This window comes from Biomphalaria glabrata, chromosome 14, assembly GCF_947242115.1.
Source record: "Biomphalaria glabrata chromosome 14, xgBioGlab47.1, whole genome shotgun sequence".
NCBI classification, from domain to species: Eukaryota; Metazoa; Mollusca; class Gastropoda; family Planorbidae; genus Biomphalaria; species Biomphalaria glabrata.
The window spans coordinates 32,632,867-32,648,880 of record NC_074724.1 but is presented as its reverse complement, the minus strand read 5'-3'; the positions used below and the strand labels follow the sequence as shown (position 1 = coordinate 32,648,880).

Genomic DNA, 16,014 nt, shown 5'->3' with positions numbered 1-16,014 from the left:
AGTTAAATTGTTTTCTATTGATATAGCGTTGCAATATTCCCATTTGATCAAAACTGCATGGTCTTGAGGTATGCGCTATCGACTACCATCTCATTGGTCCTGGGTTCGAAACTGCCTGCCTCCATCCCTCGCCATCATACTGAGGTTTGAGCTAATGAGTAATACTGGGTAATAATCTTTGCTTCTGAAAGAACATCCGGAAAAAAAAATATTAAAATATTTGAGATATGTTTTCGGATCATCCGTTTCAATACCTAGAGATAACAAGGATGATATATGACCAGCACAGCAAACCTACCAGCTATACCTTGTCCCGCTGCAGCTGTGCTCTTATTTACAGCTTAGCGAATTAAGGGAAATTACTTCAGTAATCAAATCTTGAATACAATCTCGATGACTTTATGCGCAAATAATCGACAAGTTTCGGATGTTCCTTCACAGAAGAAAATTACAACCAGCCTAAACCTCCTGCAGGCAGGGAGGGCAGCAGACAGGATCCGAACCTGGAACTGTCATGGCCGCCAAATAAAAGTTCAGAGATATACCACGCGACCAGGCAGCTATATAGCCTATCTTATCTTATCCATTCTTATGTTATCTTATATAATACAGACGTTACTTCAAAAAAGAAGATGATTACGTCCTACGCGTCATGCATTTAGTCATGCATATTAACCAATGACTTAAATTCTGCCAAGTCACTGGTTTTCCTGGCTAGCTCAGGCAACCCATTCCATGCTCTAATAGCACTAGGGAAGAAGGAGTTTGCCTATACGTAATAATACAGGAAAGAGAAAGACAAAGACTTTTTTTAGTCACTAGATTTCTAAAAGATAAATTGCCAGTAAAGAATAAAGGCTAGTCTTCGAGTCCGAAGATTAATGAGGAATGCAGTAATTCCCGTGGCTACGTAGCCCAAGCTTTGACTATAAAACACAGATCTATATTTATAATATTTATAGGCAGAGACCAGAAGAAAATCTTCTGCCAAGGACAAACGCAGACGGCGAAAAGAAAATCTCAATCGACCACCTGCGGACAATGGTTATGCTTGCCCTAGAGGTGGCAAAATATGTAGGTCACAGCTGGGGCTGCGCAGCCACGGTAAATACTGCATTCCTCACTAATCTTCTGACTCGAAGACAAGCATTATTATTAGGTTTGTTCTACTAAATTGATAAATTCTGTTTTTTATTTTTTAAATAAGGTATATTGACTTCCTTCCTGTTTCAAAGAAACAAAAGAATATTTTTAAGTCAAATCTTAAACTTAAATGTAATCTTATCTTATGAAATACAGACGTTATTTAAAAAAAGAAGATTTCTTAAATTCTGCCAAGCAGAATTTTAGCGTTTTCTTTTAATATCTAGGTATTTGGTAAGAGAAATAATAATACTGTCTTAGCTTTAGAGAGAATAGGGAATTATACCTCATGCACCTATTTATTTATCATCATGTATTCATTGGATTCAGAGTTTAAAAACTCTAGATATAGATGTGAGATAAGATTTCTTTATTTATTTATCATTATGTATTCATTGGATTCAGAGTTTAAAAACTCTAGATATTGATGAGAGATAAGATTTCTTTATTTATTTATCATCATGTATACATTTACTTCAGAGCTTAAAAACTCTAGATATTGATGAGAGATAAGATTTCTTTATTTATTTATCATCATCTATACAATTACTTCAGAGCTTAAAAACTCTAGATATTGATGAGAGATAAGATTTCTTTATTTATTTATCATCATCTATACAATTACTTCAGAGCTTAAAAACTCTAGATATTGATGAGAGATAAGATTTCTTTATTTATTTATCATCATCTATACAATTACTTCAGAGCTTAAAAACTCTAGATATAGGTGAGAGATAAGATAAATAGAAACATAATGTCGTCTTATTCCACATTCTACTTTTTCACTTTCCGTTTAATTTTAAATACAACTTTTGTACAAGATTTAACAACAGAGCTCGTCCTTTCTCCTCTTGTAAATTATTAGCATATCAGACGTTATCTTATCTTATAAAATGCAGACGTCACTTCAACAAAGAAGGTGATTACGTCCAAATGTTGTTTCTAATTCAATCTAGCCATGTATGTTAATCACTGAGTTACGATCTGCCAAGTCATTTGGTTTTCTTGGCTGGCACTCGATGCTCTAATAGCACAAGGAAAGAAGCAGCGTTTGTGCAAATTTGTCCTAGCGTAGGGAACAAGGAATGTGCTTTTATCTTTGTGTCTTTCTGAGTATTTTATTAGGTTTTGTTTTTGTATTTCAAGATTATGGTTTAATGTTTTATGTATAGTTGTTACTTTACTTTTAAGTCTTCTGTCCTGCCATCATCAGTTTGTAGCATAATCTCAGAAGATCCAAAGCAACTAACAGTTGAGGAAACCAATCTGAACTACTGGCCCGAACTGCACAGTACACAGCAGCACTTGCAAAACTCCAAAAGAAGTCTGGAAAGACAGTTACATAGCCCTCGATATTAAAATCTTATTGATGCGCTCATTGGTGATGACATATTCTTATATTCTAGCAAATTTTGAACGCTGACTGCATAACAAGAGAGGAGGATCCTAGCAATGGAATCGAGATGCTACAGAAAGATCCTAATTATCACATGCAAAGACCGAATCGCAAACAAAGAGATTAGAAACAGGATTAGTACAGCGATTAGACCCCAAGATTACCTGCTAACAACTGTAAAAAAAAAAAAAAAAAAAAAAAAAAAAAGGGCTCGCAAAGACCTTCCTTCAGGTAACAATAGCAGGAAAAAAAGGAATACAAATTGATGGAAAAACAATTTAAAAGAATGGACGGTTCTGTCTATTAATTAGATTCAACCTAAGGCAAAAGACAGGAAGAAAACCCAAACGGTTCATCAGACTAAGAGATACGTAAAGGGGAAGGTGAGGCGTGAGATAAAACGAGCCTGCAGGGGCCGACGACAAGTTTGGTGGAGATGACCTGAGTGCTGAAAGAAAAAAAAACGAGCCAGACGAAAAAGATTGGCTCCATTATCACCCGAGCAAGAGGCACTTTTAATTGTGGGCGGGACCTGTCTCTAGAAGAGCGATCTACAGCCATAAAATGTGTGAGATGCAAGTTGTTTTTAAAGCAGCCAACTATTTCTATACTTAAACTTCTAGATATGTTTAAGATTCAAAAGCTTGACTATCTCGCTCCAAATATGACTCTAGATCTACTTCTTATTAAATTAAAACCAAAAACAACATCAGATATATAATTGATAACATATATTCTGTTTCTCGAATCTTTTCTTTGAGAATCCTAGTTTTGAATGTATCTCTATAACTGAATTTATTTCAGAGGACATTTCCTTTAGAGTTTATTCTCGTATCTCGGAATGTTGGGGGCTGTAGCCAAGCTCGTGTTCCTGTCAATCAACTGCTTTGTTTTGGTAAATACAATGATTTAGTTTCTAGTGCAGCGGTTCTCAACCTTTTATGCTCGGCGACCCCTTTTTACAACCCCCCACTCTTCCGCGACCCCCCCCCCACACACACACACATACAGCAATAGAAGAATAGACAATAACAATCCTTATTTTCGATGGTCTTGGGCGGCCCCTGGCAAATCGTCAATCGACCCCCAAAGGGGTCGCGATCCACAGGTTGAGAACCCCTGTATATAGTGCAACAGTTCTCTTGAGGAGTTGTCCATCTCCTATTTAGCAAACCTCCCGCACCCCCCCCCCAGGTAATGAAGAACAGATAGCCCTCCAAATGTGTTAAGTTACATTGCCGAGGTAATAAAATGCCTGGAGTAAACCGAATAAACTGTATGCGTTGCATAAATGAAGGCGTTGTATTAAGGTTAGGGCGCCCTATCTGAAAGTAAACTCAGTTACCCGGTGTGTCTGTAATGTCCCCTCTTACCCTCGGATTGCTGGCCAACAACCCAATTAAATCAAAATTTCAGTTACAAATAAGAAAAACAACAGGTCAAGGTAACGAAAGCAAAATATAAAGGAATATAACCGATGTGTGAGCTCTTAATAAATAATTAACAACGTGTCTAAGAAAAGCTATCGACAGATTTGAATGCAATTAGTTTTTTTTAAGGAACGCTGTAACGATAGTTAGCTACTTTGTCTTGTGGTATGTGCATGGACTGATGGTCCCGAGTTCAAACCCTTTCCGCGTCCATCCTGCTGGAGATATGGTCTATGACTTAATAATCTGCATTTCTGAAAAAAAAAATCCCGAAACAAGGAAGGATTGTTAAAACCATGGCAAAAATTTACCAACTATTTCTTATACTATAGTATTGCTCAATAGAGCCAGCAATAGTGTCTGTTAGCAGAGTTATGGGCTGAGTTGGGAATTTTAAATTGTAGTCCAACTACTTTAACTTTGATACTAGCGTACCTTGTACCAATCAAGTCTTCTATATAGTCAAATACCTTTAAATTTTAATTAAATACCTTTAAAAATACCTTTTAAAAAACACTTGTAAAATCAAATGTGGCTAGTTAACTGAGGAATGGTTTGACACTTCAAACTTGGATTCGAACTAGCCCTGGGACTTTCTATGAATCTATCTCAAGACTTCAACGTGACTGTAAAAGTAAATCAGCAGCCAGTTGGGGAACTGGTCAATACTTGTTCTTACGTTGTTTTTTTATAACATCGTAATAATGCATTCACAACATTGACAGAGAGTGTTGTTATAGGATTGACAGAGAGTGCTGTTATCGTATTGACAGAGAGTGTTGTTATAGGTTTGACAGAGTGTTGTTATAGGTTTGACAGAGTGTTGTTATAGGTTTGACAGAGAGTGTTGTTATAAGATTGACTGAGGGTGTTGTTATAGTTTTGACAGAGAGTGTTGTTATAAGATTGACTGAGGGTGTTGTTATAGGTTTGACAGAGTGTTGTTATAAGATTGACTGAGAGTGTTGTTATAGGTTTGACAGAGAGTGTTGTTCTAGGTTTGACAGAGAGTGTTGTTATAGGTTTGACAGAGTATTATTATAAGATTGACAGAGAGTGTTGTTATAAGATTGACTGAGAGTGTTGTTATAGTTTTGACAGAGAGTGTTGTTATAGGTTTGACAGAGCGTTGTTATAGGTTTGACAGAGAGTGTTGTTATAGGTTTGATAGAGAGTGTTGTTATAGGTTTGACAGAGAGTGGTTTTATAAGATTGACTGAGAGTGTTGTTATAGTTTTGACAGAGAGTGTTGTTATAAGATTGACAGAGAGTGTTGTTATAAGATTGACAGAGAGTGTTGTTATAAGATTGACAGACAGTGTTGTAATAAGATTGACAGAGAGTGTTGTTATAAGATTGACAGAGAGTGTTGTTATAGCATTGACAGAGAGTGTTGTTATAGGCTTGACATAGAATGATGTTATAACATTGACAGAGAGTGTTGTTATAAGATTGACAGAGAATGTTGTTATAACATTGACAGAGAGTGTTGTTATAGGCTTGACAGAGAATGTTGTTATAACATTGACAGAGAGTGTTGTTATAAGATTGACAGAGTGTTGTTATAAGATTGACAGAGTGTTGTTATAGGCTTGACAGAGAGTGTTGTTATAGGCTTGACAGAGAGTGTTGTTATAAGATTGACAGAGAGTGTTGTTATAAGATTGACAGAGAGTGTTGTTATAAGATTGACATAGAGTGTTGTTATAAGATTGACAGACAGTGTTGTAATAACATTGACAGAGAGTGTTGTTATAAGATTGACAGAGTGTTGTTATAAGATTGACAGAGTGTTGTTATAGGCTTGACAGAGAGTGTTGTTATAGGCTTGACAGAGAGTGTTGTTATAAGATTGACAGAGAGTGTTGTTATAAGATTGACAGAGAGTGTTGTTATAAGATTGACATAGAGTGTTGTTATAAGATTGACAGACAGTGTTGTAATAAGATTGACAGAGAGTGTTGTTATAAGATTGACAGAGAGTGTTATTATAACATTGACAGAGAGTGTTGTTATAGGCTTGACAGAGAGTGTTGTTATAGGTTGATATTGATCAATCTAAACATATCTCAAACATTATAAAGCTTTAGATTAAGTTTCTCTGACTGGCTTGATGGACTCTGGGTTGTGCACTCTTGAGATATAAATCTTTTAGTGATATACAGTGTACGTTACATTCTTCCATTCGGTGACTCGGTACAAGTACAATTATATTCCAGGGAATTAAAACTTTAACGGGTCGATCCCCATTACCTCTAAGTTTCTTGCTGTTATGATGTTACTTATATATGTATTATAAACATCCTATTTTCTTATCCATTTCTTCACCTACATGGGTGCCTGCAGGTAGGTGCAAGGTGGTGCACTTGCATCCACCTGGATTCTGAATAGCTAAATTCTAGCCATTTTTTTTTTGCACCATCAGATCAATTAAAGTCGAAGTAGCAACTAAACATGTAGTGTTTCCACTGGTGACTGAAGTACAGTTGTAGTAGACTAGCCTCAGGCTTATCAGGAATTGATGGGTGCACTCATCTGTATTCTGAGTAGTCAAATTATAGCCAGTTTTTACGCCTTTAAATCAATTAACTTCTAAGTAGCAACTTAACATGTAGTGTTTCCACTGAAATAAAGTGAAAATGGATAAGCTTTTAGTGTAAGAAACTTAAATACCTAGATCTAGTTCATGCCCGACCATGTGCGCTTTATTATAGGCTCGCAATTCAATATTGCATAACACGTTAGTCGTGAGGATTTGTTTTCATTTGCACATAATTATAAGGCTTGTCTTCGAGTCCGAAGATGAAAGAGGAAAGCAGTATTTCCGGTGGATACGCCGCCCAAGCTGTGACCGACATATTTGGCCACACCCTTAGCTGACTTTAATTATAGTTATCATTTTATTTAGTAAAGGCCTAAAAAATGATACAAAGTTTTTTTTTTTGTTGTTTTTTTTGTTCTTGTTGTTATTTGTCTTGTAGGAAAAATTCTTATTAGCTGTTTTTCGATTTCATACAAGTGGACGTTGTTTCTTCAAACAGGATTAAAGAGTGCAGTTATAATGGTCAATGTCTTTACGTCTTGGGAAGTTGAGGTCATTGTTAGCGCTCGATAAAATAGCAGGATGAATACGTCCACCAGTTTATGATAGTTTTATGCCCTCTGAGTCTAAAGGGACAGCATTCAGAACTGTGTTCAGGCAAGGAGACGTGGAAAATATCCAAAAGCAAGTCTTTGTCCAATCCGCGTCTTTAACACTTAACCTTGTTATCAACGAACTGAATGACGTTTCAGATACCAGTAATGCTGTTGGTGTCAAGGGAGTGCGTTGGTGCTAAATTTACCTCGTTTGTGTGAGACACGGTAGACTTGAGAAATACGAATTCACTTGCTCTTTAAGTCACAACTTTCACTGTTTGGCGTATTTTAAAATAACGGCTGTAATTGAAACCAGAAAAACTGCATATGTGTAATCAGTGCCTGCTTCACGTGTGTTTTGATTTGTCTTTTAATTGTCGTCAGTTATTCATCTTGGGACCAGTTTCCGTCTGTCCATCATAGCATAAGTGGCAACTTAACAGCACATTAATCAATGACATACTTGACCATGCCGAGGAACACTTCAGGGATGACATGCCAAGTAAGGCAAGACTGCTGGCAGACAAACTTGGTATTGACTTTGTGCTGCTGCCGACAATTTGCAGTCGACAGACACACCGAGCAAAAACAACATATTTAGATTTTGGGTTTATTACAGAACACGGCTTTACATTCCGTATCTTGATTCGTTAGTTTCTTCATTAACGTCTCACTTTTCAAGCAATACTAATGCTCAGTTCAACCTGTTTTGTCTACATCCTAAAACGACGCAAGAATTACAACGTAAAGTAGAATATCAGCACTGCCAGTTAAGCGTTCATCGCCCGCTTGTCCATATCGACGAGAAGCTTTTCAGTAGTTAAGGTATTGACAGTTTTAGATGCGTTTGCATTTTTTGTTTGAGCGACCGTCGGGATGCTGGGGCCGCAACCTGTACAGTAAATAGTTTGTTGACATGTTGTTTTATTCATGCAACAAGTATTAACATTGAACTTTATATCGTATAGGAAAGGGGGGGGGGGACACTTGTTCTTTTCTTTAATATTCTCTGTAATAAACAAGTTGACACTACCACTTTAAGCCATAGGTGGCAACTTGTACCCCCTGCAAGAAATCCTGTGGGCGCCCATGCTTATTTAATATGTTTCATTGAGCCATAATGGAGGCGCGGTGGTAGAGCAGTAAAGCGCTTGGCTTCCGAACCTGGGGTCCCGGGTTCGAATCCTGCTGAAGACTGGGATTCTTAATTTAGGGATTGTTGGGCGCCTCTGAGTCCATCCAGCTCTAATGGGTACCTGACATTAGTTGGGGAAAAACTAAAGGCGTTCGGTCGTTGTGCATGACACCCTCGTTAACCGTAGGCCACAGAAACAGATGACCTTTATATCATCTGCCCTATAGACCACAAAGTTAGGGGAAAGGGAAAACTCCTTAAAGTAACCTTTGCGGCTGATGTACACTTATTTCCCTTGTGATTACATATTCATATATTTTCTACGTCTGTAAGGTGTAATATATTTCCATATTTATACATACTAATATTTTTTAATTGACTACAAGTAGTCATGTGTGGCGATATCTAAACTTAGATATATGTTTCCTTTGTCTATACATATATATTTCGTACTAATCTCCCTTGTTTTTTAGTAAATGTTTATGTCCCTTGATTTTACCCAGACATCCATCTCCCTTGTCTGTCCCCATTCATTGAACTGTATACATTATTGATACTCGTAGGTGGCAGGTTTGTTGATGATAATATTTGGAATGACCTTCTACTTCAGTCCTTACCTCCACTTGCCTGACCTGGTGGAGAGGTCAGAAAAATATTCAGGTAAGATTTAGCTGTCTACGTAACTCTGCACTACACCTTCTAATGCCTAAATCACCAACAATTTCTACTATTGTTTAGTTAATCTCGATATGATGAAAGCCTGGGCATTGCCTAAGGTCGAAATGATGTCGCCCTCTCCACGCAAATGATGTATCCAAAGGTTCTTTGCAGGTACTAACACTGTTCGAAAGTGACGTAGGTTCTACCATGGTGTAACACTGTGCTCGTCATCGACTCCTGATTATTAATATTAATATATTATTAATCGAACAGATTTATTGTTGTTGGTCTAGAATCTCTAGATATATTACAAATTTAATTATAGGGTAGATAGTGTGTAAATGATACAAATGCACTCAACCTATAAGCCTTTTTTTTTTAAGTTTTTTTTTTGGTCTTGTTCCTAGAAGTATTTGTATAATGATTTGCGAAGCTTACATTTTGATCGTATTGCCTTACACTGAACAGAGGACGCAGGTTACACCTTACCAAAACAGTTACGTGACATGAAGGAATTCCCTATCGCCAATGAGTTTGGCCTAGCCCTGGCACTGGTTGGAATGTTCCTAGCACTCTTAAGTCTAATGGCGATTCTCGTTGTCTGTCTGACCTGTGGAGATATTTTCTACATCGTTGTAAGTACATGCAGACGTTATAATCCAGGACCGTCTACATCTCAATGGCTGTAACGAAGGATGGTATCAATTTAAACTTCTCATCTTTGTATTAATGATGAGTGATATAGACTAATGGAGTCCTGGTCGTGCTGTTGCTCGGACTGTCGCTCGGTCTGTTAGACGGTCCCGGGTTCAAAACCTTTCCGCTGCCATATCCCGTCGTCCTGAGGGAGGCTGGAGCTAGGAAGTAGATTATCTTCATTTTTCAACTTTGGAGGAACATCCGAAACATGTAAAACAAAGGTGGTAAACAACAGAGGAAAAGTCCAATTTTTTTTTTTCATTTTAGACCAATGTCTCCCGACGGAGAATACGGCCCTTTTACGCGACTCATGCATCACTATCCTTTTAAAGTCATAGCGGCACAGGTTTAATGAGCCAAAGGTGTGCTCGGGTCAAGGTACTTTACTGGCACCCCCCCTCCCCCATAGGCGGCTCTCTCTGTGTGTGACGCCACCCGGGGCATTCTTCCCCCTTGCCCCCACCCCTCTCTGTGCCTCTGCATGGCGGTAGTCTTTAATATACTTCGGTTTAAGAGCACTGTTTAAATCATGATCTACATTGCCACAATCAGAGGACACCCATACTGTATCGTTACTGTAATAATAATAATAATAATAATAATACTCTTTATTATCCGTAAAGAAATTTGTCTTACAATTTGTGCATTACACCAAACAAAAAACATTATAACTATAAGAAACCAAAGTGTACATTCACACCAGACTCACTCATAATTTACATGTGACAAAGTTTATATCAGATTGTTCTTATTTAATGATTTGATTGCCAGGGGAACAAAAGAGTGTTTGTGTCTGTTTGTCTTTGCTATCGGTGTCTTGTATCTCTTTTGTGATGGTAAAATCACAAAATCCTGACACAAAGGGTGATTCTTTATTTCGAGGATCTTGTTAGCTTTTTTATAGCATATAGCAATGATGTGTCATTGTTGTCACTATTTGGGGCCAGGAAATAAACATTGCCGCAGTTTTGATTTGGGAATTTACTAAACAGTGGCGTAGCTAGGTAGACTCCAAATGTGAACATCCCCGGGGACCCCCCCTTTAGGTGGGCCCCCAAATGAGTTTCCGAAGTTGTTTTTTTACATTAAATATTACACCATTATTTCATGTCATGATGTCGAATGTGAAAATGCAGTGGCCCCTAAAGAGGTCAAGCCCCTCCGAGCCCCCCAATCCCTAGCTTCGCCACTGTGACTTAACTACATTCACATAAGTCAAGAGAATATTATTGAGCGTATAAATGTCACGTGATATAAAATACATAGGTTATTAATTTAATAGCTTACACGCTCTACATGTATCGAATAACAATTTTGTTTTATTAAATTAGTCCTAAATTTTTGAAGACTTTCTAGTGACAGTTGTATGTACTATTCAATAAAACTAGGTGCAATGACACATACTGTACAGATATCTTGATTATTCGTTTCAGAACCTAGATTGAAGATTACTATTAGATTTTAATCAGGCGGAGAAGATCCTAAAAGGCATAAAATTATATATATTTAATGATTCATCAGCATGTCCGAAAAGAAAATATGGACCAGGGCATATAGAGCAGGGGTGGATTGGCTATACGAGCATTCGCTTAAATGCCCGTTGGGCCGGTACCCAAATGATCCGGTAAGGCCACAGAAAGTACCGCATGGATGCCTCTGTGACACTGTAGGTTCAATTCTTTTAGAGCCTACACACTGAGCGGTTAAAAAGCAACTTAAGGACGCTTGTACTTTATTTATAGAGTTCACTGTATACATGCTTGCAGAAATTGATACATCATCAAAATTAACATAATGACATAATGATGATGATTAATGAGGACAGTAGTTTTTAATTAGCTCCCCATCATATGATAGACAATTTATGGGCTGGGTTGTAAAGAAATGCCCAGGACAATATTGACACCCAGTCCGCCCCTGATACAGAGTATACTATTGTAGAATGAATATGTTTAATTAATACATATGAAATAATGGTAATATTTATTCTTACAAATAAAATGTGATTTCTTTGTGTTGCTCAGTGTGTACAAGATAATAGATTCAATCGTTGGCCTCGGTCGTGAAGCATCCTGTGCTGTCTGCTGACTAAAGCTTCACCTTCAATTTATCGTTTAAGCAACACACAAGAATTGCCAACCGATTTTCTCCATTCCTCTCCTTTGGATACAACCTCTTTCAATGACAGGCCCGTCCATTCTTTTTTGTTGTCTTACCATCGCTTTCTCTGTCTGCCTCTTCTTCTTTTTCCTGTTACTTTTCCCTGAAGGAAGGTCGTTACGAGTCCTGAAGATTTTGCAATATGACCATAGAGATTTAGTTTCCTTTTTTTTTTTTACTATAGTCAGCAGGTCATCGTGACTAAAGCTTACCGGTTCCTTGTTTTCTTCAGGGTTGTCTCGGGTGTTGTTGCAAGGCAGCAGAGGTTTGGAGTCACCTCTTCCTTCCCAACAATAAACACTTGCCTCTAATTTAAAGTATTATTTGTATTTCATGTTCATTTGTGTTGCTCTGTTTCAGTACGCCTTGCTTGTGTTTCTGATGGTCGTAGCAGAAATCACTTTGTGCATCCTGTTTTTGAACAGCAACTCGGTGGTACTGTAAAACTGCTTTTTGCATACATTTAATGCTTAGCTTTTATTCAAAATTCCCATGTTTACTCAACTTAAATATGTCGCAAATTTATGAGGAAACTAATTCATTAAATAACTCTAAAGTCGCAAAATAGCTCACATTTAGATCTCAAAAATAAAAAGGTAATCGTATTTTGTGTTCTTCATAGTGCGATAATAATAAAAAGAAAGGAAATTTTGATTTATTTGATTTTTTTTATCTGATGAGAACCCAAGGATATAAATATCTTCGTTGGCCAAAAATATTTTAAGATATAATTCAAAAAGATGGTTTAGTTTGTTGCTTCAAAACTTAACATGCACGCTTTGGTATAGGTTGAAATGTATTACTTTATTTAAATCCTTTACTTCTAAAAGAATTTAACAATGTTAAAAGGACTTACTATTGGAAAAACAATAAAGTCTATCACAATGGCTCAATAGCAACATTAGTTAATAAACATTTATACATAAGTTAGACCTACAGAATGTAAGTAGCTCTTTGTTGATGCAGTGCTGCTTCCACAGCTCCATAAGAACATTAAAGAAGATCTGAAGGAGAAAGTCCGTAACGAGTACGTGGACCAGGGCAATGACACCTTCAGCGAAACCCTGAACCTCATCCATGTCTATGTAAGTCATTCGGAGGCCAGTAGTGTCTGTAGTTGTGGTTCCTGTAGCTGCTAGTGCTTTTGTTGTTGATGATGTCGTTCTTAAAACGTTTATTCTCGATTGACCTAGACTTACAGCAGTGGTACACAACCTTGTCTTGGGGTCCATAATCCTTCCCCAACAAGTTCCCTCTCGGCCTTTAATGAAAACATCATAGACCCCAAGGGAAATTAAACTTCTCATCTGCCAGTTAATTTTGATTCTAGTGGGCGCTGTGACAGTTCGTAATGGTGCTCTGACAGTTCGTAGGGGTGCTGTGACAGTTTGTAGTGGTGCTGTGACAGTTCTTAGGGGTGCTGTGACAGTTCTTAGGGGTGCTGTGACAGTTCGTAGTGGTGCCGTGACAGTTCGTAGTGGTGCTGTGACAGTTCGTAGTGGTGCTGTGACAGTTCGTAGTGGTGCTGTGACAGTTCGTAGTGGTGCTGTGACAGTTTGTAGTGGTGCTGTGACAGTTCGTAGTGGTGCTGTGACAGTTTGTAGTGGTGCTGTGACAGTTCGTAGTGGTGCTGTGGCAGTTCGTAGGGGTGCTGTGACAGTTCGTAGTGGTGCTGTGAACGTTCGTAGGGCTGCTGTGACAGTTCGTAGTGGTGCTGTGACAGTTCGTAGTGGTGCTGTGACAGTTCATAGGGGTGCTGTGACAGTTCGTTGGGGGCGCTGTAACAGTTCGTAGTGGTGCTGTGAGAGTTCGTAGTGTTGCTGTAACAGTTCGTAGTGTTGCTGTGACAGTTCGTAGTGGCGCTGTGACAGTTCTTAGTGGTGCTGTGACAGTTTGTAGTGGTGCTGTGACAGTTCGTAGTGGTGCTGTGACAGTTCGCGTAACTAAATCCCTCCAACTTTTCCCACGTAAGCATTTGTATTGAGCAGGATGTCCAGAAAAAGGCCGGCCCATTATTTTATATTGTCCAGCTAGCTTTTATTTAGGCGACACTTTCTTCGTGCCCCGTCCACTGAACCTTGAAGGATGACTTTTGACAGTGAGTCATGGCTTAAAATATGACCGAACCAGCTTTGGTCTCTTCACAGTATTGAGGAGTTCTTTGCCAGCCAGAGTGTTGACTTGTATAAGGACAAGCCAAGCTAAAGCTTAGACGGCTTTTACTGTGGGCTTAAGATTGGAAGGGCCTGATAATAACGGGCAGGGTTTGTCCCGCAGGAAGTAGTTTAAACATTATGTGTTACAATATTACCGAACCAGGTCAGCTTTCGTCTCTTCACAGTATTGAGGAGTTTTTCGCCAGCCAGTGTGTTGACTTCTATAACAATAAGCCAATTTGAGCTTCGACGGCTTTTACTGTGGGCTATAGATTGGAAAGGCCGGATAGTAACGGCCAGGGTTTGTCCCGTGGTTAGTAGTTTCGGAATTTATGACCTAGAGGATAGCCTTTACCTCTCCCCCCCCCCCTTTAAGAAAAAAAAGATGAGATAAAATAGCTTTTGCTGAGTTAAATGTAGATCTGGTAATTCCGCCCCGGTACTAAAGAAATTCTCACGTCTGCTATGACGTCTGCTTTTCTTTGTGAACAGTTTCAATGCTGCGGCATCACCGGAGAGTCAGATTTTGGCGGGAAGTCCTCCCAGTCTTGTCGTGCTCACAACCAGACGATGGTAAGTCCTATCAGACGTCAAGTCTTTATGCTAGGAACAGAAGAAAAACAAATCGGTTGCTAGATTAGACACACACACACACACAAAGAATTGTAGTAAGAATTGGGGGACGAATAGTTGGAGAAGTAGGATACTAGACTGGAAGAAAAAGAATTAGTTAAAGAGAAAGAAAGTAAAAAGGTGGAAAAGAAAGAAAAAGAAAGGAAAGAAAGAAAAGAAAGAAAAAGAAAGAAAAAAAAAGAAAGAAAAAGAAAGAAAGAAAAAAAAAAGAAAGGAAAAGAAAGAAAAAGAAAGAAAAAGCAAAAAAAGAAAGAAAAAGAAAGAAAGAAAAAAAAAGAAAGGAAAAGAAAGAAAAAGAAAAAAAGAAAGAAAGAAAGAAAGAAAAGAAAGAAAAAAAAGAGAAAGCTAGAAAAAAAGAATGAAGAAAGAATGAAAAGAAGAAAGAAGGTAGAAAAGAAAAAAATAAGAAAGAAAGAGAAGTACGAATTAAGGAAAAATAGAGAAAAGAAATAGAAAAAAAAGAAATGGAAAAAAGAAATGGAAAAAAGAAATGGAAAAAAGAGGAAAGAAACATAAAAAAATACTTTAAAAAAAGTAAAATTTTAAGAAGTGTAATTGTGTCATTTACTTTAGTTCAGTCATGTAATTAAATGTGCAACAGATCTAGAATCTAGACCAGCTACAATAAATCAGTGCGATTACACATATTTTTTACCAATTGTTTTTGTTTATCGCAATTTAATGCTTTTTAGCTTTCTTAATACACTGTTAACCTATCACTTATCTGGACCAGTTTGGAAAATTGGGGAAAAAAAAGGGGGGGGGGAGGAAAGAAAGAAAGGAATACCTGGGTGAATTTTTAAAGTATTCTCATTTTAACAGCATTTTAAAAAAAGGGGCGATCTCATGACTCAAGCCTAAACCTGCCAACATACCACACTGCTAGCGAGGCGCCTATAAAAATAGAAGATTGATTGTCAAATACATACCTCTAATTGGCGACCTATAAAGGGGACTAATTCTCTTTCCTTTGTTTGAGATACCAAACAAAATAATAAATTACCAATCGTTAATTAACTAATTGGTTATGTTTTTTACTTGATTCGTGTGTCGTCAAGTAAAAGAAATACTTGTGCAAAATTTTGATCCGAGATTGGGTGTCGGAAAAATGACGTGTACAAACTTTTTTACCAGACATACATACAGAGAGAGTGAGTTGATATAAGCTTTGTAAAAAAAAAAAAAAATAATAAAAAGCCATACATTGAACTGTATCACAACAATCGCATACTGAAGTTGGTCGTTATGCTGGCTACGTGTTCAGTTAATATAAGCTTCTTTAAAAGTAAAATTGCTATCTATAGGCCAGGTGATATAAATGACCCACGGTTAACAAGAGTAACATGTGTCCAGCACAACGACCAATCGCCTTTGCTTTTCCCAGCTAATGTCAGGTACCCATTAGAGCTGGGTGGATTCCACATTCCAAAATGAAAAATTTTAGTCTTCAACAGGATTTGAACC

General features: G+C 37.7%; 1 protein-coding gene across 2 annotated transcripts in view; it reads left to right on the top strand.

The window, feature by feature from the left end:
• The first annotated feature begins 1,241 nt into the window (after positions 1-1,241).
• Positions 1,242-16,014, top strand: part of LOC106060739 (leukocyte surface antigen CD53-like) — a 32,174-nt gene continuing 17,401 nt past the window's right edge. The window contains exons 1-7 of one of the 2 annotated variants that reach the window (XM_056011153.1): positions 1,242-1,370; positions 3,344-3,434; positions 8,806-8,902; positions 9,371-9,537; positions 12,122-12,196; positions 12,742-12,846; positions 14,410-14,490. In XM_056011153.1, the coding sequence (XP_055867128.1) occupies positions 3,381-3,434; positions 8,806-8,902; positions 9,371-9,537; positions 12,122-12,196; positions 12,742-12,846; positions 14,410-14,490 (579 nt within the window). In that variant the 5' untranslated portion in view covers positions 1,242-1,370; positions 3,344-3,380. Of the gene's footprint in view, positions 1,378-3,343; positions 3,435-8,805; positions 8,903-9,370; positions 9,538-12,121; positions 12,197-12,741; positions 12,847-14,409; positions 14,491-16,014 lie in introns of both variants that reach the window. The other variant, XM_056011152.1, reaches the window with a different exon arrangement.